Source organism: Manacus vitellinus, unplaced genomic scaffold, assembly GCF_001715985.3.
Source record: "Manacus vitellinus isolate BGI_N305 unplaced genomic scaffold, ASM171598v3 scaffold_8_pilon, whole genome shotgun sequence".
Classification (NCBI taxonomy): Eukaryota; Metazoa; Chordata; class Aves; order Passeriformes; family Pipridae; genus Manacus; species Manacus vitellinus.
This window is the reverse complement of record NW_021940864.1, coordinates 17,739,345-17,765,787: the sequence shown is the minus strand read 5'-3', so window position 1 is coordinate 17,765,787 and position 26,443 is coordinate 17,739,345. Positions and strand designations below refer to the sequence as shown.

At 36.0% G+C, this 26,443-nt stretch overlaps 1 protein-coding gene across 1 annotated transcript in view; it reads left to right on the top strand.

Annotated features, from left to right (window-relative positions):
- DNAH8 (dynein axonemal heavy chain 8) overlaps positions 1-16,133 on the top strand; it is a 120,945-nt gene extending 104,812 nt beyond the window's left edge. The window contains exons 84-92 of the mRNA XM_018084995.2: positions 1,829-1,984; positions 4,016-4,132; positions 5,257-5,358; positions 5,729-5,889; positions 10,400-10,556; positions 11,078-11,230; positions 11,324-11,513; positions 14,855-14,976; positions 15,441-16,133. Coding sequence (XP_017940484.1) covers positions 1,829-1,984; positions 4,016-4,132; positions 5,257-5,358; positions 5,729-5,889; positions 10,400-10,556; positions 11,078-11,230; positions 11,324-11,513; positions 14,855-14,976; positions 15,441-15,728 — 1,446 coding nt within the window. The 3' untranslated portion in view covers positions 15,729-16,133. The remainder of the gene's footprint in view (positions 1-1,828; positions 1,985-4,015; positions 4,133-5,256; positions 5,359-5,728; positions 5,890-10,399; positions 10,557-11,077; positions 11,231-11,323; positions 11,514-14,854; positions 14,977-15,440) is intronic.
- Positions 16,134-26,443: the final 10,310 nt, after the last annotated feature.

Genomic DNA, 26,443 nt, shown 5'->3' with positions numbered 1-26,443 from the left:
CCACACATGATATCTAGGATGAGAAGGGAAGAAGTGTTCCTTTCTTGAATGAATCTAGAGACAACCTCCAGTAATAAGTGTCTTGTCACCACGGACTGTGTATAGAAAGGTAGCCATATGGACCTCTTATATTCTCTCAACAGCAAATGAACTCATCCTGCATCTTCAAGGGTTTTATGAACAATGAGGTATATAAACATATGGTTTGCTAAAAGTGAGACTAGAGAACGGAGGGGATTGCTAGATGAATCTTCACTGTATTTATCTCAAATGTTTCAAATGTGATTTCCCAGTTTATAGGGTCACATTACCTGTTAAAATGTTAACATATTCAGGGGTTCCAGAAAACGTATAACTGGCAAACCAAAGCTCCTTCTCAGAAGAAGGGAGAGAATAATTTGCTTTGATTTTTTTTAATATAGAGTGTTCATCAAAAACTGAACAGGATATCCTTTGAAACGTGGAAACACTGATTTTTGAGTGTTCCCATTCAGTCCAACAGTCACATGAACACAACACATAATACATATGTGCAGATAGGTCCTTGCCCCTGGGCTGCCTGACGTTTACTACCTTTTCTGTCCATGCTACCACATTACCCAAGCCAGACAGACAAGTACATACTTGGTCGAAGCAAAAAAATTCTTAGTTTTTATTTGGTTCCTCCAGCATTTGTTAGTGTCTCAAGGAATAGAGATTCTGGTAAGGCCAGTCGGTGTCTGAACCAATAGACTGAAGTGTGTCCAATGAACATTATCGAGCACTGGAATGCCATAGCACATAGGAGTAAGCAGTTAGAACATTCTCTGACATGAAAACCTGTGCTTACTAGCACCCTTCCAAATAATTTCCAGGTACGGTTTGATGATTAAAATTTTGTAACCACTATTCCCATTAGGCAGTTTGAATGAAACTAAGGGGCTGTGGCAATCTAGCATCACAAATGTGGATTCAATGCCTGCTGACCAGAGTCCTTGGGAATATTCTCTGGTAAATCTAATTTACTGCTGTAGACATAGCCACAGAGTCCAGAGTAGCTGCTGGGACACAAAGATCTCATATGAGAAAAGGTGAGATTTCTTAGTACTTACTGTGAAGTTCTGGGATCGGAAATACAACATGGTTTTTGTCATATATGCTGGATAGTTCTCTTCCATCATTCAGTCATTGAATTAGGAATAGAGAAGCTTTTCCTTCTGAAAAACATGGGGACTGCTTCCAGGTCACTAATGAAAATTCTCAGATCCATGGACAAGTGTCAGTGATGGTTCTGACCAACATAAGTTAAAGGTCTATGTTCAAAACCTTTTGTGGCCTAATCTGGTATGACTGGAGAAGAGAAGGCTCTGGGAAGACCTTATTGTGGCCTTCCAATACTCAATGGGGCCTTTAAAGAAGATGAGAACAGATATTTTAGCAGGGCCTGTTGCAATAGGACAAGGGGTTCTGATTTTAAACTGAAGAAGGTTTGATTTAAATTAGATATAAGAAAGAAATTATTTACAATGGGGGCAGTAAGGCAGGTTACCCAGAAAGGAAACATTCAAGGTCAGGTTGGACAGGGCTCTAACTGACCTGATCTAGTTGAAGATGTCACTGCAGGGGGTTCAGATCAGATGCCTCCCCCCTTAAAAGGACCTTTCCAACTCAAACTGTTCTATGATTCTATGTACTCATTTTATGCAGTTTACAGCTACATATCTACTTTATCTCTGCAATGCTTCAGCTATTTACATTTTATTTATAACTAATAGTTTTGACATTTTCATGCATTGCTACTTGTGTTTCAGTAAACAAACCCAAATCCTTTATCTTTTTCACATGACAGATTGCTATAAAGTTCACAAATGAACCTCCCCAAGGTATGCGTGCCGGATTGAAAAGAACATTTTCTGGAATTAGTCAGGATCTGTTAAATGCAAGCAACCTGCCTATGTGGAAACCTTTGCTTTACACTGTAGCTTTCCTGCATTCTACTGTTCAGGTATTTCTTAAAAAGTTTGCAAATAGCGTTATAGTATATGGAGTCACTTTAATAGAGTTTCCTGAAAAAACACATTCTGATATTTCTTGTAGTATCATGCTGCAGGGCTGAAGCTTTAATTTCTATAATCCATATTTCAAGGTTCCTTATTCTCTTTTTATTTTTTATTTTTAAATGTTAAGCAATTTTCATACTACGAGCATTTAGAATTTGATTTTTTTCATCTAACTTTGACCAAAGTTAGTCATTTGGCATAAGGGGAAAATTTCTCTCTCTGTAGTCAATAGAAATAGATAAGCCCTCTGAAATAGAAAATTAGCTGATCTGTTGCAGCTGTCTTTCCCTAAAAGTGAATATTTTTCTAGAGGTGTATCACTCTTTCTGTCCACTGATTTTAAAGGCAATCCAGATGCCTAGCTTAGAGTAGCTGTCTACTTTCTAGATGGCTAAATTTAAATAAAATTCTATCACTCTGCATCTAGTTTTTATCTTATCTGTGTCAACGTGTTTTCTACATTAATTCCAATGTGAGAACAATATCTATACTTTGTATTTTAAAGATATATAAATTTTGAGTTCATAATACATACCAAAAATTTGAGCTCTTTGAATGCACCTTCTTTTCATCAAGGATCTCAAAATAGTTATAAATCACTATTTGATCCTTGGGCTCCATTGAGCAGCTTGTATTTTCAGTATAGGGAGATGGTGAGAGAAGGACAATTTGTTGATGTTCCCTATTAAGATACGGTATTCTGCATTATTTTCCTCCTTCTACCTTTTAAACAGTGAAAAATTTGTTCTGTGTACTGCCTCAGGATTATACTGTTCTTTTGGAACTAGAAGATCTAGGCTTCTTCAACCCATCAGTATTTTTAGAACTATGACATCTATTCGTCTGTTAAGAAATTTTATTTATGAATTGCCAATCAATAAGCAAAATATACATTGTTCTGCCTTTAAACTGACTGATTCTTAGTATCCTTTGGTGACAAGATCATTATGATAAATATAGCTTAAGAAGTAATTCATAAAATTTGGCAGAAAATCATTTTACCTTTCTGCAGGGTATTATTGTTAATGCTGTCTCATCTGCTTATAAGCAATATTTGATTTTGAAAAATAAAAGAGCTTTTTTTTCCAATTCTAGATCTTTTTAAATATTGTAGCTAGGGTACTTAAATGTTACTTCAGATGTCAAAGACTGTCAGTCATTGGTGACCTGGTAATATAAACTCTGATAATTACTTTATCACTTAGTTAATTTTAAAATGTCATTTACGCATTTAGTAAATGTCAGCACTATTCAGCAATTTAATTCTTAATTTCTTGGATTAATTTGTTCTACCTTCTGAAAAAAAATCATTGAGTGATTTAACTGAGGTGACTGTAACAAAGTTGTGAGAAATCTAATAGTGTTGAATGTTTAAAATGTTTGGGCTACAGAACATATTCTCTTACTTTTATAGTCAACTATTTTTCTGTTACTACAACTGTTATAATTTTATTTTCAAAGAGATATGAAATAATAAATTTAAGTAATGTAATGGTGGCAGCCTTATAATAAAGTGGTGGAATTTTGAAACCATACATTGAAACAATGAGACATAAGAAGCAACCTAGAAGTCTTTGGATGAGTGAACATAAATACAGGAGCTTGAAAATGTGAACCTATCATTACTAGACAGTATATGTAAAAAGAAGTTGAAAAGTGTAAAATTCAGAATTAATTACTTAATATAAAAAGCTCATCATCCAAATAGACACAAGACATTGCAAACCTATGACTGATACATTGATTAGTAAAGCTAGCAATAAATTATTTTGTTGCTTTTTCTATAATTATTTATCCCTTATGGTGTAAATTAATATTAACTGTATTATTGACATGTATGAAAACCATTTCCTATGCTACCTTTCTTCACCAGTTCAAATCTTTACTCTGCTGTTACTATTATTATCAAACTTTAATAAGGAAAAAAAATTATTAGTTGTTTCATAAATATACTTGGTTTTAATTTTATTCGTAAGGAGCGACGCAAGTTTGGGCCTTTGGGTTGGAATATTCCCTATGAATTTAACTCAGCAGACTTTACAGCCAGTGTTCAGTTTATACAAAATCACCTAAAAAAATGTGACATCAGGAAGGTATGTACTAAAATTTGCATACAGTATATTTAATTGCTTTGTATGGCATCAGCAATTGTTTTTTCCTCATGTTACTATTTGTCATAGTTTATTCATTGCTATCCTTTCAGTGCAACTTCTAATGATCAAAGTTTCAAGTTCTTTGCAAGACAATCAAGCTTAAATATTTTGTGTGCTGTAATCCATGTAAAATTATGTAGCTTTTAAGAACTTGATCTTGTTTTTTCTCACTCCTATATCTAAAATTACCAAGTCTATACATTATCTGTTTTGGAAAGGGCTACCATTTGGTTTTCTACTTAGCAAGGAATAGCCATTCCTTGCAAAGCAGCACTTGGCTAAGGAGAAAGATGAGAAATAGGGAGAAGGGGTGGGGTGGGGTGGGGTGGGGTACGGTGAGGTGAGGAGGAAGGGGAGAGGCAGTAGCAGCTGAGAGTGATTTCAGGTCACACAAGAAATAATGAAATAAATTATATATATTTTAGATATGCAATGACATATTACTTCTAGACAGTAAGCCCTATGAGGAGAGGCTGAAGGAGCTAGGGTTGTTCAGCCTGGAAAAGAGGAGGCTCAAGGGGGACCTCATCACTCTCTACAACTACCTAAAGGAGGTTGTAGCCAGGTGGGGTTGGCCTCTTCTCCCAGGGAACTAGAGACATGACAAGAGGACATAGCCCCAAGCTGCATCAGGGGAGATTCAGGTTGGACACCAGGAGGAATGTCTTCATAGAAGGGGTAGTTGGGCATTGGAATGGGCTGCCCTGGGAGATGGTGGAGTCACCATCCCTGAAGGTGTTAAAGAAATGACTGGACATGGCACTTAATGCTGTGGTCTAGTTGACAAGTTGGTGTTTGGTCAAAGGTTGGACTAGATGATCCTAGAGGTCTTTTCCAACCTAAATGATCCTGTGATTATATATTTATATTAGCAGGATCAAGCCCAACTCTTCTATTAAATTACGGAGTTGAGTTCAAAAAATACATTGGAAAATATTATTTTCATATGATCTTTTCAGGTTGCATTTCAGAGCCTTATGAGCTTCAGATGATATTGAAAGTACTGGACACCTTCTTCTTCCATATTATAACTACAGTCTTTCATTTACTTTACTTTCATCCAGGGGATATCATGGAACACAGTACGCTACATGATTGGAGAAGTACAATATGGAGGCCGAGTCACAGATGACTATGATAAGCGTCTTCTTAATTGTTTTGCAAGGGTAGGAGACCTTGGAAATAGTTATTTGTCATTTTTATTAGCAGTTGCAATACAGAAATCAAAATACCTTCTTTCTGCTGAATATGCATTTCACCAGTTTATAGGACTGTTCAAAGTAAAATGAATTTTTCAAAACATCGTTCTTTGGCAGTGAGGTTCCTCCTTAGTGAGGAGCAGAAACTTAAAAAGACTTAGTGGGAATTCAAACTTAGCAGACAGAATTCTTAATGTTTTACTTCTGTATTCAAGTAAAATTAGATGCAGTAGCTGAAATAAGAACCCTAATTGTCCAAGAACAAAAATGAAATTAAAAAAACCCTCTAAGTAGCGAAGTAACTGTTGGGTTTTTTTCTCCCCTGGATTTTTCACAGGTATGGTTTAATGAAAATATGTTTGAGAGTGATTTCTGTTTTTACACTGGATATAAAATTCCAGTGTGCAAAACCCTGGAACAGTACTTTGAATACATCCAGTTACTCCCTGCCATGGACAGCCCAGAGGTCTTTGGTCTCCATCCTAATGCTGATATTACGTAAGTATGTCTCAACATATTGAAAAAAGAGAACCTTTCTTTTAGTGTTTGGAAACAAGTCCCTATCAAATGTTCAAGTATATTTTTCATAGGAAACAGGATTCATATGAATTTCACTACTGAAGTGGAACGCTTTCTGTGTATGCACGTGGTTATGAATGCAGCATCTTCAGCTACATTTTTCAAGGTGTTTTGAAGCAACTGGAATTTTTGCTACTTAGTCTTCATGGTTTTACAATTTTTTTTAAATTGAAATAATTATAATGAACATATGATACAAAGTTCTATACGGTTCAATTAGAGAAAGTTTCTAATATTTGCCTTCTGTTCCAAAGTAGTATATTATTTTTCTGTGCGCACTTGATAAATGGTTCTTTGGATTGTCATTTGCTTTACAAACACCTCTTTGGATGCAACTACAAATTGTTGTTGCTGTCAGTCCTGCCATTTCCATTATTTAAAGAAGACTTTTCAACTGCACCAACTACTAACTCCATTTAAACTTTGACTTGATTCACTTTCATTCCAAATAATCTGTGTAACACCTTAACTTTTATTTCCTTTTAATATTACATGCCCTGTGAAAGGATATGAGCATCATCATATTTTTTTCACTGAAGTTCACAATAATTCTGCCATAAATTATTGCATTTTCATTATGTTCACATTCACTGTTTCTTAACATAGCTTTTTTTGTACTTTAAACAAAACAAATGTTATTCAAATGCAGAGCTGCTGTGAAAACCTAATATAACATTTTTGGACAAAACAATAATTTCCCACAATTTTTCAACCTCAAAGTTGAGAGGCTGATGCCATATCAAGAGCCTAGTATTCTAAGCATGCTGTGAGAACAGTACACAGTTTTATTGTCAGCTCTGCCTAGTACATACCATTGTTAATATATACTTGTGAAGAAAAGAATCTAAGAGTAGATTCTGTTTGAAGTCATTCTCTGATACTTGCAAGACCTCCCTTGCAGAATTGACTAAAGAGGAGCCAAGATTTAACAGAGAACTAAACAAAGTCTTGAAGACTTTGCTTTAGATCCAAAATTAGGCTTGTAGGAGAGCTAATTTATAGGAGGAAACTTGGGGCTAACACTGTTGGGGGAGTTTTTGTGAATAGAAACAGCACTTTGATTTCTCTTTACTACTGAGTTTTTCTTTCTTCCGTTTGGTACCTCAGCGTATTCCTGCTACTTTAGTTCTTTTATTTTTTTATTTTTTTTTTAGTTTTCCTTTATAGGTATTTTTTTAGAATTTGGAGAAAATGTTTCATGCTTTTTTCCCATGTTTAATCACATGTTTAATCTGTTATAGGCAACTATGCACAGATACTGTGTCTGAGTTTCATTTTTGATACAAAACAAATGGATTAGCATCCCATACAATATAAAAAGTTCAAATTCTCCTTAAAATATCCTATCAAGTCATCTCATTGTATGCAAAAGGCTAACTGCTGGAACTGGAACCCTGAGAGAGCCAGGACTTCTCCAAGTTCCTAGTACTGAGGACAAGACATTATCTCTCACCAATTTACTGTGACAGTTTTACAGTTCAGCCAAAAGCTCGATCCGTTGGTTCTAACTGTAAAGCTTCACTGAATTTCAATGCTTTCACTTAGGATTAACACCTGAAGTCAGAGAATGATTTTAACTTGCTATGTGAATCATAGGCTCTGCAAAAACAACATCATGAACAGGTATCTGAGTGGGAAAGGAATATTCTGACAATCTTCTGTGAAAACCCTGTCCCAGTTGGTTCTCTACTGAAGCCTTAAATGTAACTGAATTTTTGTAAAGATACTGCAAGCTGCTATTAACTAACTGAAGACAGAGAAGAATCTCCCATTGTCCCTTGGTGAATGCAAGGTTTTGAACACCCTGCTGCAATAGATATTGCTGTTTTCTACACAAAGCTGAGGCAATGTTCCTGTCACACTGCATTTTTTTCTCAATTTTAACTTCCAGTACAGAAAATTCCTGATGGCACTGACTCCAGCTACCTAACTGTGCTAGGTTTTCACATCCAAACTCTTAGAAAAATATTCTTAATAATGCTTTTTGGAGTAAATCAAAATTCATAGAAAATTAATTCTTTTTTTTCTTCTTATGACACAATTTGCTTTACAATACTGTTTCAGGGAAAAACAATATAAACAGGTATTGAGTGCTTCATCTTACATACCTACTTTTAGACAACACTGACGCTATAAATGAGATTAACTTAATGTTGCTGTAGCTTCATTCATGGTTACCCAAGACTTCCTTTACTGTAACAGAGAAAAATAAATCCTTGTAAAGTGCAATTTCTCTGGTCACAAAGCAGACATCTAAAATACATGAGCTGAATTGGGCTATCTAGACAAAATCTGTTTTGTAGGCATCTACATTTGGATGTCTACATGTGATGAGGGTCACCCCATGATGTATAACTGATTTTCTTCTCAGGAATATGGTACTTCCTCTACAAACCTATGAGATGGTTTTTTTTCATTATTGTTTGCATCTATATTTCAACATTTTATTTGCAATCTAAAGGAAAGTTTCTAACGGTTTTCCAAAGCCCAGAAAAATTTTGTTTCAGAGTGGTTTTTATGTTCAATGTGTCCCAGTGGTATGTGAATGAATTTTCTTCTTTTTATTTTAATCTCACTTTCAAGCTGGAACATTATTTTTAATTATGTTCACATTGAGATACTTCTTTTTGTCTTTTCTATTTTTATTTACAAAAAAATTCTTCTTCAAACTGTAATTTTTATTTTTACAACATTCACATAATTTCTCCTCTTCAGAAGATTCTTACCTTGTGTCATTCAAGAAAGAAATATTGCTAACCTTTGATTCTGTTACTTTAATGTTATTTTTCAAAATCTGTTCTCTCCTTTTCCCCAAAGTTTTTCTTTTTAAAATTGTTTCTATTTTTGTTTAGACTCAGAGAAAGACTATTTTTATAATTCTGTAATATATTATAATTTAATTGATGTAATAATTGGGGAACCTATTCCTTCTACATAAAATAGCCCAATAGCAGTACTGGAAGAACAGTACTCACAGTATGAAGAGGAAGGTGCACATCTCTCTTATCACTACTTGTTAAATAAGCAAGACACAGACAAAGGTTACAGCCACCAGTATGTCATCCAAATTAGCAATGAAGTCACGAGTCCAAGAGAAATTTTATTTTATCTTTGCCACTCATATGTGGTCTTGAATAAATCTTTCATTCTTTAAATGGGGCCATAAATTGAAAAAAAGATTGAGAGTTTTGAGTCTAAAGTCAAGGGTTGTAAAAAATCATTAAAGCCCTACCATTCCTACATTTAGAAGCGGAAATTATATTCTCTGTGAAGCAAACTCCCAGTAGTATTTCTTCTGCGTTTCTGATTTATAGTTTTTATAATTGCATTCACAAAAAAATTTAGTTTAACTACTGTGGTATGTAGCTTCTTTAGTTTTGTGATACTATCTCCAAAGCTTAGATGCTTTAGAAGTTCACATGTTCTATCCTTGGTTTCATGTCTTATGTAATTAGGTATGACAAAGTAATAGAAGGAATGGGTGTTGTATGAAAGTTGAAAAGTAAAACTGACATGCAAAACTATGCTTTGAATCAGTGTAAATTTATGTCCTATGCCAGACTCAGGATGTATGTTCCCTGTGTACCTGTCCATAAGGTAAAAGTAGGTATTGCTAGTACTCCAGTATCTGTTTTCTTTCTTATTGCTTCTCATAGGTCTACACCACTGGATAGCACTGTAACAAAAATACTCCTATAATTCTGCTTGTATTGAAGGATTGACGTGATCTACTATTTTTTATCATCCAATGCTACACAAATTTAGTTCACTTTTTTTGTACTGAATCAGAACATAAATTTACATTAGCACTGCCCGAGCTTCATTATGGAACACAATGTTTCAACCTGCAGTGCTATAAATCTAGCAACTCTTATCATTAATCTGGAAATACTTCAAAGCAGAATGAATTTACTAATTAATAAAGGGGCAGCTTGCAGAGTTATACCTCCACCTTTTCCTTCTTCTGTATTTCACTTTTAAGAAGTAGCTGAGGGAAATATTGTTTCTTTTTATGAAATTTTTGTTGCTTCTTCCCAACAAACAGTTATTTAGAAGTTCTTATCAGAAACATGCCATTTTCTTCCCTTCCCTCAGAATCTCTAGAAATGTTGTGATAGATTTTTCTGCCACCTCACAATCTTAGTTTGCAGATCTCCTTCTTATCCCTCAATTAGAAAAACATCAACTGTATAACAGCGTGTGGAGAGGGAAGCTCATATCATTTACAGCCATGGAAAATCAAACATTGTTCATGATTAGTGTGTTAAACTTGTTGCAGAATGCCAAGGAAAACAATTTTGTGCGAGTTTTGATTTGACTTTATGACACTCTATGTTTTTTCTCAACTTGCAGGTTGTGTGTTCTACAAAGTTATGACTAAGTATTAAAAAATCCTATGTAATTTATAACATATTTCTTATCCTCTCAGATACCAAAGAAATACATCAGCTGATGTTTTAGATACTATTACCAATATTCAGCCTAAAGAAAGTGGAGGAGGATCTGGAGAAACTCGTGAATCAGTTGTTTATCGTTTAGCTGAAGACATGCTAGAGAAACTTCCTCCAGATTACATACCTCATGAGGCAAGCTAATTTTAGTTTTGTCTTACTGTTCTTTCTGTTGAGTTTTCACATGAGACATTCCAAAAAAGAAACACTGAACTGTAACGAAAGGTCATATAGCTAGTAGCAGATTCAAGTAAGGAACCAACAATATTATTTCTGTCAGTATGAATTGGTATGAGGCTTTGCTATTTAAAATCAAGGCATCTAACAATTGGTCATGCGGATATGTCATGGATACTATGCTTGGACTTCCAAATCTACTTGTGAAAACACAGGAAAAAATCAGTCTTTGCTTTTTGTGCAGCAGTCCCCTGGGCCTTCTGGGTGAAGTCATATTCTAGCAAAATCATGTGTAATTGGGTAGTATCGGACAAAAAAATAAAAACTGCAACATTTTTAAGGGGATAAATTTTAATTGAATAATATACAGATCTAATATTTATTTTTCTGAACACACCGAAAGTTAGGATGTTGTATACGACAACAGCATTTCAACAATTTAGACTTAACTAAATTCCTTCTGTGCTTTTATATTTTAGGTCAAAGCTCGTTTAGTTAAAATGGGGCACCTTAACTCTATGAATATTTTTCTACGTCAAGAAATTGACCGCATGCAGAAGGTGATCACCATCGTCCGCAACAGTCTGAATGACCTGAAATTAGCCATAGAGGGAACTATTGTTATGAGTGAGGCAAGTAAAGCATATTTACTACATATGGAATGTTGTGTTTTAAACTATTACCTTGATTGCTTTACTTTGGATATTATTATTTCATTGCTTTAGAATTTAAGAGATGCACTTGACAACATGTATGATGCTCGAATTCCTCAAGTATGGAAAAGAGTATCTTGGGATTCTTCCACACTTGGCTTCTGGTTTACTGAACTTTTGGAAAGAAATGCTCAATTGTCTACTTGGATATTTCACGGAAGACCAAATGTGTTTTGGATAACTGGATTCTTTAATCCACAAGGTAAGGGTACTGAAAGGACTTGAATAGTAATGTATGTAATAATAATTTAATGATTATACTACATATTTCATTTAATATTACATGTAGAAAAGATATTTTCATTGCTGCCAGAATATGTTATAGAAGCCAAAAGACAAATGGGTTCAGAAAAGAGATTAGATAAAGTCTCGGGAAACAGGTCCAATGGTAGCCATAAACATGATTGCCCAAACTTGACCTTTGAGTTGTGAGGTCCCTAAACTCCAGATTGCCAGAATCTGGAAGAACATAGAAGGGAAAGGATTTATGTGTCATTTTGCCTGATGTAATATTATTTCACTAAGCATCTGCCTTTGTCTAGTGTCAGAGACAGAATGCTTGTACAAGTGGTCTCCAAGTGGAGAGCAGTGACAGCGGCATTCCTCTGGGGTTGGAACTGGGACTGGTGCTAACATCTTTGTCAGCAACATGGACATGAGATTGAGTGTACCCTCAGCAAGTTTGCTGACAACACCAAGACCTGTGATGCAGTTGACATGCTGGAGGGGAGGGATGCCAGTCAGAGGGACCTGGACAGGCTGGAGAGGTGGGCCTGTGTGAACACTGTGAGGTTAACAAGGCCAAGTGCAATGTTGGGGCAAGCACAAGCACAAGTACAGGCTGGGTGGAGAAGATATTGAGGCCAACTCTGAGGAAATGGACTTGGGGGTGTTAGTTGATGAGTTCAGCATGACTTGGCAATGTGCACTTGCAGCCCAGAAGGCCAACCATGTCCTGGGCTGCATCAAAATAAACATGGTCAGCAGATCAAGGGAGGTGATTCTGTTCCTCTACTCCACTCTTGTGAATTCCCACCTAGAGTGCTGCATCCAGCTGTAGGGGCCCCAACATAGAAAGGATGTGGACCTGCTGGAGCAAGTCCAGAGGAGGGCCACAAAGACGATTGGAGGGCTGGAGGCTAAGAGAGTTGGGGCCATTCAGCCTGGAGGAGGAGGCTCTGGGGGCAACCTTTATAGCACCTTCCAGTACCTAAACAGGGCTACAAGAGAGATGGAAAGGGACTTTTCACAACTACATTTAGTGATAGGACAAGGGGGAACTGATTTAAACTGAAAAATGGTAAGTTTAGAATAGATATGACAAAATTCTTTACTGTGATGGGGTGAGACACTGAAACAGGTTGCCCAGAGAAGCGTGGATGCTCCACTCCTGGCAGTATTCAAGACCAGGTTGGATGGGACCTGGTCTAGAGTAATTCTGGATTTTGTTTGTTTGGGTTTTTTGTTTGTTTGTGTTTTGTTTGTTTGTGGTTTTGTTTTTTGGGGTTTTTTTGGGGGTTTTATCTATTTGTTTGGGGTTTTTTTGGTGGCTCTGCCTTTGGCAGAGGAGTTGGAACTTGATGATCTTTAAGGTGCCTTTCAACCCAAACCATGCTATGTGATTCTATGGTATTTTAATCAGACCCACAAATGCAGATTTTATATTACAAGAAGGAAAACATAGTTAATAAATAAAATAATTTGTCTTGTTGACATTATATCATGATATACAGCTTCTAAAGAAAGTATACTTAATGATAAGGAGTTGGACTTCATGATCCTTGTGGGTCCCTTCCAACTCAGAATATTCAGTGACTCTTTGATTCTGTGATAATTTTCCAGCTTTTAAAGAAAATATTATTTGTGGTTCAAACTGTTTAACTTATTCCAAACTGTAAATTGCAAGAGCTTTAATCTAGAACAAGATGTTACAGTAGAAACAAAATGACTTTTTACAGTACAGTAAGAGCACAGGAACAACAAACAACCTCATCAGGGACGTGGTCGAATCCCCATTGCTGAAGGTTCTCAAGATGTAATTGGACAGAGTGCTAGATAATCTTATCTAGTCTCCCTTTCCCGTGAAAGGTTGGACCAGGTGGTCTCTCAACGTGGACTGTTCTGTGATTCTATGAATGTGCAACAGTACCAGCATTTATAGCAGTTATCTATCTTTCACAGGGAATCATCAAAATGTAGTTTTCAATGTTCCCATTTCACAGGTTATTTCATGAATAGGTTGTTCAAATTCATCAAAGATATGCTGCAAAGTACAAGTAAACATTATCTGTCATTATCTGTTATAGCTTGATATATTTATCATTTAGAGGAAGGAGGAAGAAAAATAAATTTTAGCCATCTTCATGAGTAAAAAACCCCATTACTTTATTAGGTGTGTATTCATAGAAGAATCTCATTTATCCTACATAACTGTCTAAACAAAATTCTTGTGAGAAACTTCTGTGTAACAGCTATGAGTTGGTTTTTTAATTAGGATTAAACTCTGAAATTCTTGAATATTTTATGAGTTACCTTTGCCTTGTGATGCTTTTGTTCCTACTGGGCTTCCTGTGACCGGGACTGTAGAAAGTAGTAATATCAAAGTTTTTTTTAGAGTCACTCTCATAAACAGTTGAGGTGCCTGGAGCACATCCAAATTATCATTAAAAGATGGTATTGAGATGCCAGTCAAAACATCACTCCATTTGTATCATAAATGGCACAGCTGGTAAGCACACTGATCTCTGGTGATTCGAGAGCAGCACTCATGCTGTAAGATAACGGACCAAATTCTTTTGACCAAAGGAAACGTTTAGCCTAATAGCCAACAAACCTGAGACACGGAGAGTCTCTAATATTACTATTGCTTCAACATCTGTGTTCAAAAAAAAGAGTAGTCCTGCAGCTGGAGAGAGGTCTGCTAAGTGCAAAAGGTGTGCTATGGGTAGGGTTGAAGTAAATATAGTTATTGTAATCATAAATACTGCTCACCAGGAAATTCGCTCTAAAATGTGCAGTTCTCTATTTTAACTTCTCTTTCTTTATCTCTACCTCTTTATGACAATTCCAAGTAGTTCTTCATCTGGTAGCCTAAAATAGCAGCTACTGAGTTTTTAGTGACTCCATTGACATCTTCTGACACACATAGAAACAACCAGGTATTTGCTACTAGTGTTTCTATTTTTGTAGCTTTTTCTTTTATAACACATCCAAACCTCTTTGCTGCTCAGTTTCTTGTCATCTTGTGCTTAAACTATTCAGCCCTTTACCTCTAAAAACTAATTTAATTTAAAAAAGGGAAAAAAAACCCACAAAAGTATGTGCCATTTAAAAATCTTTTTCTCGGTGTAATGCATTCTATACCACTTTTGTCATTTGTTCCTATTTTGGTCCCAAAGCAATATTTCTATCTTAACCAGGGTGCTTTTTTTCAATAGAATTCTGACTATAAGTTCAATGCAGAAACATGCTTGTAACCAAATAAGATAATTTTTTTTTTGATCATGTGAGATAAATACTAAATCTCTGGCTTAATTTCTCAAGGATTCCTGACAGCAATGAAACAAGAGGCAACTCGAGCACATAAAGACTGGGCTTTAGATAAAGTCGCAGTACATAACGAGGTGCTAAAGCAAACCAGAGAAGAAATCACAGCACCTCCTCCTGTATGTATGCCATGCAGAGATGTTTCAATATTAATTTTGGTATTTAGTTTATATTATGCATCGAGTCGGATTGATAGAGGGCAAAGTTACTCTTCACCTTGCTGTTTTTGCATAGAAGACAAATACTAAGTATGAAGATTTTATTTTCTTAAGCTAGAAAAATATTTTTTTAAAACAACTATCTAATTGTACCACTTTTTAATTTTTTTTCTTTATAGTAAGCTTTAGATGAAATTTTGTAGGATATAGACTTTGTTAAACAACTTTTATTGCCATCCATTTCAGCAGCATTATTTTCTGAAAAAGGATGATATTATAGTTTAAGATTAAATAGTTAGAAAAGATTCCATGTTAGATATTTTTTACTATAAAATATATATTCCTTTTAATGGTTTAAGACAATACCTCATTTTAGAAAACAGATGTTTTATTTCATGTGGTGTATCTGCTTACCCTTCACACAGGAAGGAGTATACATCTATGGGCTCTACTTGGAAGGTGCAGGCTGGGAGAAACGAAGAAGCATTCTCGTTGAATCTACACCAAAGGTTCTTTTTGTCCAGCTGCCTGTGCTGCATATGTTTGCTGTTGATTCAACCAAACCTAGGGATCCCAGGCTCTATGTTTGTCCTCTTTACAAAAAGCCCATGAGGACAGATTTGAACTATATTACAGAGGTCTATTTAAAGACAGTAAAGTCTCCAGACCACTGGATATTGAGAGGAGTGGCTCTTCTGTGTGACATCAAGTAAGCTGTTCTTCATACCAGAACAGAAATGGAATATATGACACAGGTCACAAATTATATGTGTAATTCTTCTACTGCTTTGTTTTGGTGGCTATTTGTCATTATACTAGAAATTTCATTTCAGTCTTGGCTTACTGATTTTTTTCTCTGCTTTCTGTAAATTCAGTTTGCCTTGGCTATTTGTTGATAGTCTTAAAGTAAAGTTTTCCAAATAAGTTCACTGACTGTAGTCTTTGATATTTCTATTGTATTACTTAAAAAGGAAATAATACAATTAATGTCAAATAAAATGGTGTTAAACCTTAAAAAAGAAAAACTTTGATTTTTCACATTCTTTCACATATACAACTTTTAGCTTGTGTTTCAGTGACATATGATGACAACAGAAGACAACAGAACATAACAAAATTTAAAATCTCCTAGATGCAAATTTAAATTCCTGGATTCTGCATGATACACACATTATTTTCTTTGAGCCTTGAGGAAACTTTAGGACAGAAAAATATATTTGATCCATATTTTTCACTTGGGCTTTCTCAGGGCTTACTTGTTCTTGTTACACTATCTAGATTAAGCAAAATTACACTAGAAATATTTGTGTCTGGAATATCTGACAGAGACCACCAGTATGTTCTCTGTCAAGTTTAGCTGTGTGGGAACAGCTACAGAAGTAGAACAGTTCCAACTACTTAACATGGATTTTTTAAAATTAAAATAGAGAACCAGATTATATACAATTTTGTCTGCATTTCATTTTAGCTATAAAATACAGGTTGCAGTCCTTGAAATGGCTATCATAGCATTATTCTGTGATGACCCTAACCATGAATTTTCCAGACATAGTAATAAACTAATTCTACTTATCTAATACTTAACAAGATACGCAGTCTACACTATCTCTTTAATAATCTGAGAAAAGTTTCTTCCTTCAGACAGCTTTATTTGGTAATATGGTTTTTCACTTACACCCCATGATTCCTTTTGCTGTTCAAGAGTGTTCAAATGCATCTGCTGTGGCAAAGTGCAGCTACTACTTGAATACCTGGTTATCTGGTGGGATGGTAAAAGTTTCTTCCTCAAGTTAGAATTCTGTGGCTTTCTGCTAGAGGTCACCATCCCAGGATATCCACTTGCAGAAAGTCTATGGCATACAGAAAATTGCAATATATAGACACAAAATCATGAGCAGAGTAAGAAAAAGAAAGATCTCCAAATGCAATTAAGTAAATCATTTCTTCTCTCTAGACTTAGGTCCAAATACAAGAAACCAGCTAAGGTGTTAGATAACTTTTACGATTTCTTTGTATTTTTAAAAGTTTTACCACAGAACTACACCTGCAAAGAAGGAAAAAAAAAAAATCTAAGTTTGCAACTGCAAGAGATTTTGCTCCAAGTAATCAAAATATTGATGACAGTATTTGTGGTGAGTTGACCAGCAGCTAAGTACCTGCCCAGTTTCTTGCCCCTTGCTGTCCTGCCCCAGAGGACGGGGGAAAGAATTGCAAGAACAGAAGCTGAAAACACGGGGGTCAAGATGAAGACAGTTTAATAAGTGAAGCAAAGCTGCACACACAAGCAAATAAAATTAAGGAATTTATTTACTCCTTCCCACTGGCAGCAGATGTTTAGCCACTTTCTGGAAAGAGCTTCTGCACACATAATGGTTACTGGGTAAGACAGATTCATAAGAACAAATGTATCTCCCAACCTTCTCCCTTCCCCAAGTCTCTGGTGCTGAACATGGCATCAAATTGTATGAAATATCCCTTTGGACAGTTTGGGTCAGTTGCTCTGGCTTTTTCCTCTCCCATATTCTTGCACATTCCCAGTCTAATCACTGTGGGGGCTGAGGGGGAAAATGTTCACATCCCAAAACCAGCACAATAACTATAATGTATTAATTCAAGTGAAAGTCTGTAGAGGAAAACAGCAGGGAAAGTGCAAATTAATGTGCTGAGGTTATACAATTTACATGGAAGATGATTTTATTCTCCATCTAATATAGTATCAATAGAGATGAATTGTTATCTCAGTTATATCATATATGGCAGCAGATTCTTGACAGCATCTCTTTCTTCCGTTTGTCAGAGTCCAGTCACCACTTCCCATCTTTTCTGAGCCTGTCTAGGGGCTTGTTCCATTCTCTTTCCTCAATACCATGTAGTAGCTCACTACTCCCAGGTTACAGTGAATGTTAATTTCCATATAGCTTTGCAGTTAATTTATGGAAATAATCTGTGTTTTGTGACAACACAATCTACTACTATGTATTAGAAGACTTTTTTTTTTCTGCACGCTTTAAGAATATTTATGAAGTATTTTCATATGCTGGTTATATGTGGGATAGTATTCTTACACTTAATTTGTTTACAGCCAGCTCTTCAAACATTTAGTGAGGTGCAGTTAATTAGTTGAATCTCCACAAGTCATTCTTTCCAGTTATCATAATCCATAGGAATTAAAGACCTCCAGTCAAGACTTCACTCTCAGGAATTCTCTATACCTTCAGGATGTTGTAATAAGCATTCAAATTCCTAAATTACTCTAACACAGTTACTTTTTTGCAAGTAACTAAACAAATTAACTTTCTGAACTTTTTTATGCTCATTTGCCATTCAAGTTACTGCTGTTCAAGTTGTGAGACAGTATTGCGCTGCCTGAATTGCCAAAGACAGGAATACCATGTCAGCAAAACACAAATATTTAAGATGATAAAAAAAGACAAATACTTGAAATATGATATTTAACTAGTCTCTATGAGAGAAAACCTAACTCAGGAAGATCTGTGCTTGAGAATGAAAAGAACATGTCCAGAACTAGCATCCACAGTGTATATTTTTCTTTCCTCCCTTGGTGGAACTGTCACACAGAAGGACTTTCCTCTGATTTTCAGAGGTAAGTTCAAGCAGGTCTGAGACAAGAGAAGGCACACTCTTTCCTGCTGCTTTAGAGTGGACACATTAATTGGGAGTCATTGATCTGCTAGTATGTCAGGATACTCACTTTTAACAGACGTGTTTGTTCTTGGGTGATGATTCATAAAAAGCCTGGAGCATGGCTGTGTGCTAAGGTCTTATGTAAAAATGGCTAAGAATTAATAAAACCTATGGAAAAGAGCTGGCAAATGGTGGGAGGGGGGGATTTATCTTCTGTTCAGGTTTCTAAATCTCATAAAACCACTGATTGGAATGAGCTTGTTCCAAGAAGGTAACATTTCAGCTAAGTTTTAACCTAAAAGGTTTATTAATTCCAAAGAATCATTTTCTTCATCTACAGCCCCTGTTTCTGCCTCTAGATTCTGGTCAGTTGTAACTAAAATTTGTTGAGAATATTCACAGTTTACGGAAAAACCTACTATTTTCTTAATCAGTAATCTCATTCATTGATCATATCTATTCTTAATATTTAAACTAATTCATTGTATTTTGATAGTCTGGAAAAATATCTGTCAGCAGTATATAAGTGTATTTCTGTCAACGCAAATATCAAATGTATGGAAATATTTCTGCTGATTTTTTAAATACTTGAGTGTAATTGCATAACTATGACCAGTCTCTCATTCATATTTCTTTGGAAGCCACGGGTATTATTTATACTCCTAGTACAGATATCACAAACACTAAACAAAACATCGTAAGATTGGTGCCTGTATATGCACCACACAAGCGGGGTATTTCTGAGGCAGGTCCAGTTGTATAAAAGCCAAACCCTCATGCCTTTTCTAATGATTAACACTGCATTCAGAGCACAAAGAGGCATGCATACATTAACTCTTAGACATCCAGGAAAATTTTTTTTTAACTTAGCAACAGTCCATGATAAAGGTCAAATCGAGAAACAGACTTTGGAAATAGAAATACCACATAATTCTTACGTAGGAAATATTATGATGGGAAATAAGGCACTGCTAACATGTATGACTTACTTCTATGCCTCTTTATTTACATTACAATTTCCAATTTATTCAATATAAATATATGCTAATAATGTCACTGGGGACATCTGAACAGTCTCTGACTTACTGCATTGACAATTTAACAGAGGAATGACTCAACCAAGGTATTCGGTAGTTTGATGACTAGCAGTTAAGGACTATCCAGAAGTATAAGACCCAATTAACCAATTTTGACTATCTTCACATTCCCAGATGTCAAAAAGGACTAGTAGTTGTGTTCTGCCAGTTAAAAACTCTAGTTTTGGGAATTTAATTTAATTCTTACCTTGCTGATAGATCTGAAAATTTGCCTTATGTTTTTGTATCCTTTATTATTAAAGAAGATACTCTTCTCAGCCTTCCTGTGAGGTTCAATCTTTATCAAAATTATTTTGTAATTTCTCACAAATACTGATTTCTCATCCAAAAATCATGCTCAATGTCAGTGCCAACATTTACCTTAATTAACATATAGTTACCCATATTTTCTTCCTAAGTCTCATTCAGCTCCAGGCATATGTCATTCCACTCTCTGGACATTAGGAAAACACTACCTTTTATTCTTTCCAGGACAAAATGACACACCTGAAGTTAAAGAATTTCCTTTTTGAGTCCTTGCCTTTCCCCCCATTCACATCCCAACTATTGGACTTTCCTTGTGGATTTGCAACTTCAAATGTCTTACAGTATCAACAGGCTGTCTTCTTCAATTCACCTTATGCTTCGTTTTCCAAAGCAATCATGGCAGCATGTCTTAACAGGTAAACTGTCTGCAGCTTCTTGTATATATTCACTAATCAGTAATTCCCCCTACCAGTGTTTACATGTTTATGTTTGATATTCAGATTAGTCAAGTGGTTGCTCAAAAGGTTAGCTAATTAAAACTCCTAATATTAGTTTCTCAAAGTCTTTGGCAAAATGGCAAAGCAGGATTTCTGTGACCGGACAGTCAAAGGCAGAATGATTATTTGCCTTACAGACACAGTAATTACAGATAACTGCCCTTCATCCTTGCAGCTTCAGATGACTTATGAGCAGGCTGCTGTATAGCAATGGAAATGAATGATGGTTAGGGTCACCCTCTCTTTTTGGGGAGATATTTATGATGTGACAAGCTAAAGCCTCAAAGAAACCGTGATTAGCAGTTTGTGATCTCCTCACTGGGCACATGAGTACAAAAAGTAAAATTACTTAAATGTAAATAGCCATATAAACGTAAATGAAAACTATTAAACCTGCGTACTTACGGTCTACAGAATTTAATCCAAACAGTACCCTTCTCTCTCTCTTTAGTCATAGCCACAATAGCATATGGGAAACACAAGAAACAGGTTCCCAATCTCACTCATTCATCTGGGGAATATTTTGATACAGAATGCTAGACTATGAAGTTTTGTTTCTCAAGGGACATCCTGTCCCTCTTCAAATGTTATTTTTCTCAAAAATCTATCAGATACTGCAGACAAGCAACTAAATGCTTGTCTCAGCATTTGGGAAGCATTTTACCAAGGGGATACAGGTCCTACCTACTAGGAATCTAGCAGCACAATAGACATAAGTTATATCTCTTTCTTTGGAAAAGGCCAATATTATGATCACTGCAAAAGATGCATATCAAGCTGTACAGGGAAGTTTTCCTTTTCTGTATTGATGTTTCCCTTGGTGGGAAAATATTGAATGGAGTGATTTCCAAATAACTTCCCCACCGGAAAAAGTTACCACTACAAAAAGAAGGAGAAGGGAGAGTAATACTTCTGTCGGTTTTACTTAATAAAGAATAATTTGACTTCTCTTTTCCTCCTTTGTTCTGTGATTCATAGCCTCCTACTTTCTTGTGAAAAATGAAGAGAGCAAGAGAATTTCTTACAATCATTTCCATTGTGCTAGCATCTTTTCATTTGTTCATTCTAGCAGTCTTCTATAGTCCAGAATACAATTCTTAACAAACATTTTTGAACACAGGATTTTTAATCAGGAAATTTTAATTAGGAATTGGGGATTTTGGTAGAAAATTCAAACTGTAATAAAGTTATTTTCTATTATATTACATGACTGCAAATAGCCTTGACACTTCTATACTTCTAAGAATCTTAAATACGGGAATGTTGGGTCACATTCAGACACAGAGACATACAAATCCTTTGACAACACTTTATGGAAAAGATTGAAATCAATTTCTTCTTTATAAGACAGAGAATCTAAGCTTTATATTGAAATGAAATAGCTATCTGAATCATTCCCTCCATATAATCATTACACAGAATAAATTCCAGAAGGCAGCTGGGTTCTAAAAGTAGGTACAACTATTTCAGTTAATTATATAGTTTACAAAACTTTAGTTTAAAAAAATTATATTTGCACTCATTTCTTTGTTGTCATCAAGAAATATATAGCCCAAAGTGTACAAGCCATATTATCTGAGAGTTGAAAAATGGAGCTGTCCATTTCGATCAAGCACTGTTCTCATATATTTACATAAACCCAGTCTCTTATGTCTGGAACTGCAATCTAGTAACTCTTTATGTTCATTCATTCTGAGTCTGCATCTACAATTATGGAAGGGTGGGTCATTTCAACCCCTGCGTTCCAGCCCTGTGCAGTCACCATGAGACATTTCATGTACTGAGCACAGTGTCCTGCATGTGGGCACGTAACTTAAGTAACAAGAATAATAAATGCTTATAAGCACTAAATTAAAAATAATGAGATTCAATGCAAAATGTGTACTTATGGCCAGTAACCAGAAGAAATGCTCCTGCTTCCTAATGCTCTTTTAAAACATTGAAAAGTTTTGTACATGGATCTGTCACATAACTATTTGCTGTAGCCATGTTCTGATTCAGAATACTCTAAGATCATTTTGAGTTTTACCCAAAGTTCAGGTTTCAAGGTGTAATTTATGTGATTTAGTTTCTCCAAATATGTAGGAGTATATATAGCTCCAAGGCAAGATGACGTCCTTTCTAAACACCAATAGGTGCTTGTAATCACAGTTGTGGCTTATATGTTTGTAACTCTCATTTGCATAATCCTGCTCAGAGATACCTTTTTTTTCAGCTTAGATAAACTTTTATTTCAGTTAAGTAGGTATCAATATGAATTACAATTCTCCAAACACCATTTAAATTCAATGATTCAACACTAACATTCTTCCGCTTCCTTTCCTAAGCACATATTTCAAACGTCTGAGGGATTTGTTTGAACAACTTCATAGGTGCTAGTCCTCAGCTCAGACACCTTAGCTTCTATTGAGCTTGGAAAGATCTTTACTGACAGTTCCTCTTGGGTTTGTAAAGAAAAAAAGGAGCCAAACCATATTCACTGCTGCAGCACACTACAGGTACAAAACACAAGAGCAAATGGTTAACACACTTTCAGGCACGTGGGCAACACTTGCACAACCCCTGTACAGGGCAGCCACTCCGTCCAGTTTTCATATAAATCCTGAGTCTCAGTAAAGTTCTCCAAATCTCAGCAGCTGTGTACCCTGCAACTTTAAATACACATGTACAAAACAGAAAGGAATAAAATTGAACTAAGAGTTTAGATCTATTTGCACTGAGGTTGTTTCCGAGAGTTGTATGTCTCCGTCCCAAAAAAAGTTGCTATAAAAGAGGATGTTTATAGAAGACAGTAGCTACTGGTCACAGAGAAGCCCAAAGTGGGTGACTTGCAGTGCAAATTGACAACATTCCTTATGATACTGCCTATGGCAGCTTAGGAAAATGTCTGTTACCCAGCAAATGTCAAAGCAGAAACATGCAGTTTCTCCATAACAGATTTTTCTCTTTAGAAAATTTCAGAGACAAAGCATTCAGTCTCTCATGGGACAGGGTGTTACTTGCTGCATATAAGAGTCCAGTGGTGACAATTTTTAGGTAGCAGAGCACCTGAACCCTTGTGAAGGTTTTGTCACTTGCCTGCAGAAACCTCCCATGGCAAGTGACTGGTTATGCAGCCTGCACAGAAAGGGATTATCAGGGGAGATTAGTAAAAGAGACACTGAGCTTTTTTCAAAATGCAGTTTTGCCCTCTATGAAAAGTAAACGGCATTAATAATGCTTATTGGTTATAGGCATACAATAATGCCTGTGTTGCAGTGTAACTGCAAGGCAGCTCCTCCTTAATACATGGGAGCCTCCTTAACACATGAGAGCTGTGGTCCAGCCGGCAGGTAAAGGAACAAGAGAAAAATTACAAAGTTCTGCATTTTAAATAGCATCTACAGTCTCAGGTACAGCAAAAGAAGTGCCTGCCTAAAGAAACAAAATTCTGAAGTTGAACAAAGCTTTGTCAACTCATTGCATTTTATTTTTCAAACAGAAAGGACCCCAGCTTCTTTTCAAATTTCAAATTCAAGTTGTGTCATTTTAATGCTGCACTTGGCTATTTTCAAACTGTTCTTTTCTTGCATAAACACTAATGAAATATCAAGTTGAATTTTAGTATAAATAAAATAATGAATAAATATAACAAAAATCTAGCAGACCCAGGTTTGAGAGACAAATTTCAACAGCATTTCCCAAAAAAAAAAAATGAATTTATTGAATAAATACCTTTCCATCTCTAGGAAAATGACCTGTCTTTTAATACAGTGATTTAGGTCAAAAGGATTTGCTCAGTCTTCTGAAATTTACTAACAGCTTCTTACTGGGCACAGTGAAGATGTGCATGTTCAGAGTTTACTCCAATCAGTTTTGATTTTTTCCTCCTGTCATGTAGATAACACCAGTGTATTGTTGTGTTAAGAGTATAGAAATCTGGCACGAAAATAAACCCCCTCAGAGATCAGAGAGGCTGGGTGAAGCTGGGCTTAATTTCTGAGTATAGCCAATTTGGCACTGTAAGTCTGATCTCGTTCAATAGGAACTTCCACAAGCACAGATTTCACGAATACTGTTTCAGCATGGTAGGTCTGGCCATGTTCACTGGAACTTGTGCAATCACAGATTCACAACTAGTGTGGTTTAGTGAAGCAACAGAAATACAGATTTGGAATTGCATTTGCTGCAATAGAGCTCCAATAATACTACTATTATGATAACCCAGGTAATAATAATTGTATGCAGAAGCTTGCCAAGAAGGCATCCCTGCTTGGGGGGAGGAACAGGAAAGAAGAGTCTGTCTCCAGGGTCTGTCTCCCAGGTCCTTTTGGGTCTTCCCCCTAACTAGGTGATATTTCTACCCTGCTTAGTCCAGTCTCATACTTTCCCTCCTGCTTATGTATAGCATGATCTAAGGGGAGAATTGAGTAATACAGTCATATATGTGGTAGCATGTACTTCATTGAGCTTATTAGCATATACTGAGTTTTCATTTTAACATTTAAGTGCACCTTAATTAGGAAAGTTTCTCTTTTGGCCATGGCGTCCTTCAACATTCTGGTAATATGACTTTGTTCTGTCCTGTGCTGTTTGTCTAAAAAGGATCATCCACAGGACTTCCTCCTTCAGCCAGCTCATCCTCTCTTGACATCAGCCACGCAGACCACCTCCCACAAAGATAACTTAGAGGGTACACAGTGTAGGCTGCAGGTAGTAAGCCTTAACTCTTGCCTGGTTCCTTGGTCATTATCCCATGTTATGATGTCATCATCCCTGAAGAGTTACTTTGATTATTTCTGAAAAACAGAATTATTTCAAAGTAAAACCTCTGCTTCCAACCTGACATGTGTCACCCTTGTAGCCCTGATAAGGCTTTTCAAGGGAGAGGTGAGCATACTAAGGTCTTGCAAAAGCAGCTGGACCTCTGCTATGCACAGATGCTGGGAGTTGTCTTGGGAGCAGAAGTCCTAATTGAAAAACTTAATTAATAAGCCTGGTGCAGAAACAATAGAGAGCAGTAAAGATTTCCATGTGAAATAGATGTACCCTGTTAAGGCTGACAGTGCTACCCAGGTGGAAGAGGTCTCTTTCCCTTTACTTAAAGGTGTCCTTCGCCTGGCCTGAAGGTAGTAATAATTTTTTTCCTTCAATCCTTTTTTTTTTACTCTCACTTTAGAAAAGTTGAAAGAAATATCTTTTCAGTCTTCTGTCAACCAAACTACCATGAGAAATTCTTTCTTCTGGAGTTAGCTGTTGAGATGTAATTGCCCTGGCAATTCACACTCTGGGTAATGTCATGATTTCATGATCTCACGGCATCGACGCTCTGACTAGTTACACTCCCAGCCTGATGCTGTGTTGTATTTGAAATTAATACACATCATTAATATTTAAGCTATTAACTTTTTTATATTCCAGCAGCATCTAACAGACCGATATGAAATATTTTCCCCACTTCCTGGTTCAATTTTGAGCTTTACTTCTAACTCTGATGGCTCTGTATGCTTTCTTCTTCTGGATTCTGGTGTATAATTTCATAAAATATAAGTGATTTAGTGGAAGTTTAGTTTTATGAGTCAGCGCAAAGTGAATAAGTAAGAACAATAATACGAATCTAGCAAAAAGCAGATGCAGAGCTTGGCAAGTAAGTATTCTAAATCCTCCAAATTTACACATTATACTTCTGCCAGGACTGACCTGTGCCCCATCCTCAGCTTAAAAACCAAGCTCTGATCTGACGTGCAGCTCCGCAAATTCACGTTATAAATGGGTAATTGCATTTACTATTATTAAAACCTAATAAAACTCGGACGTCTCGAACAGCACGAAGGTCACCAAGATGCACAAGCGTGAAAAGATTCAGAGTCAAATAAAAGAAAATAAGAAGTTGCGAAGGTGGGGGGATGGCGTCGTCGCGAAGGCGCTTCCTCAGCTTCTTTCTTTCCTTTCCCTTCCCTTCCC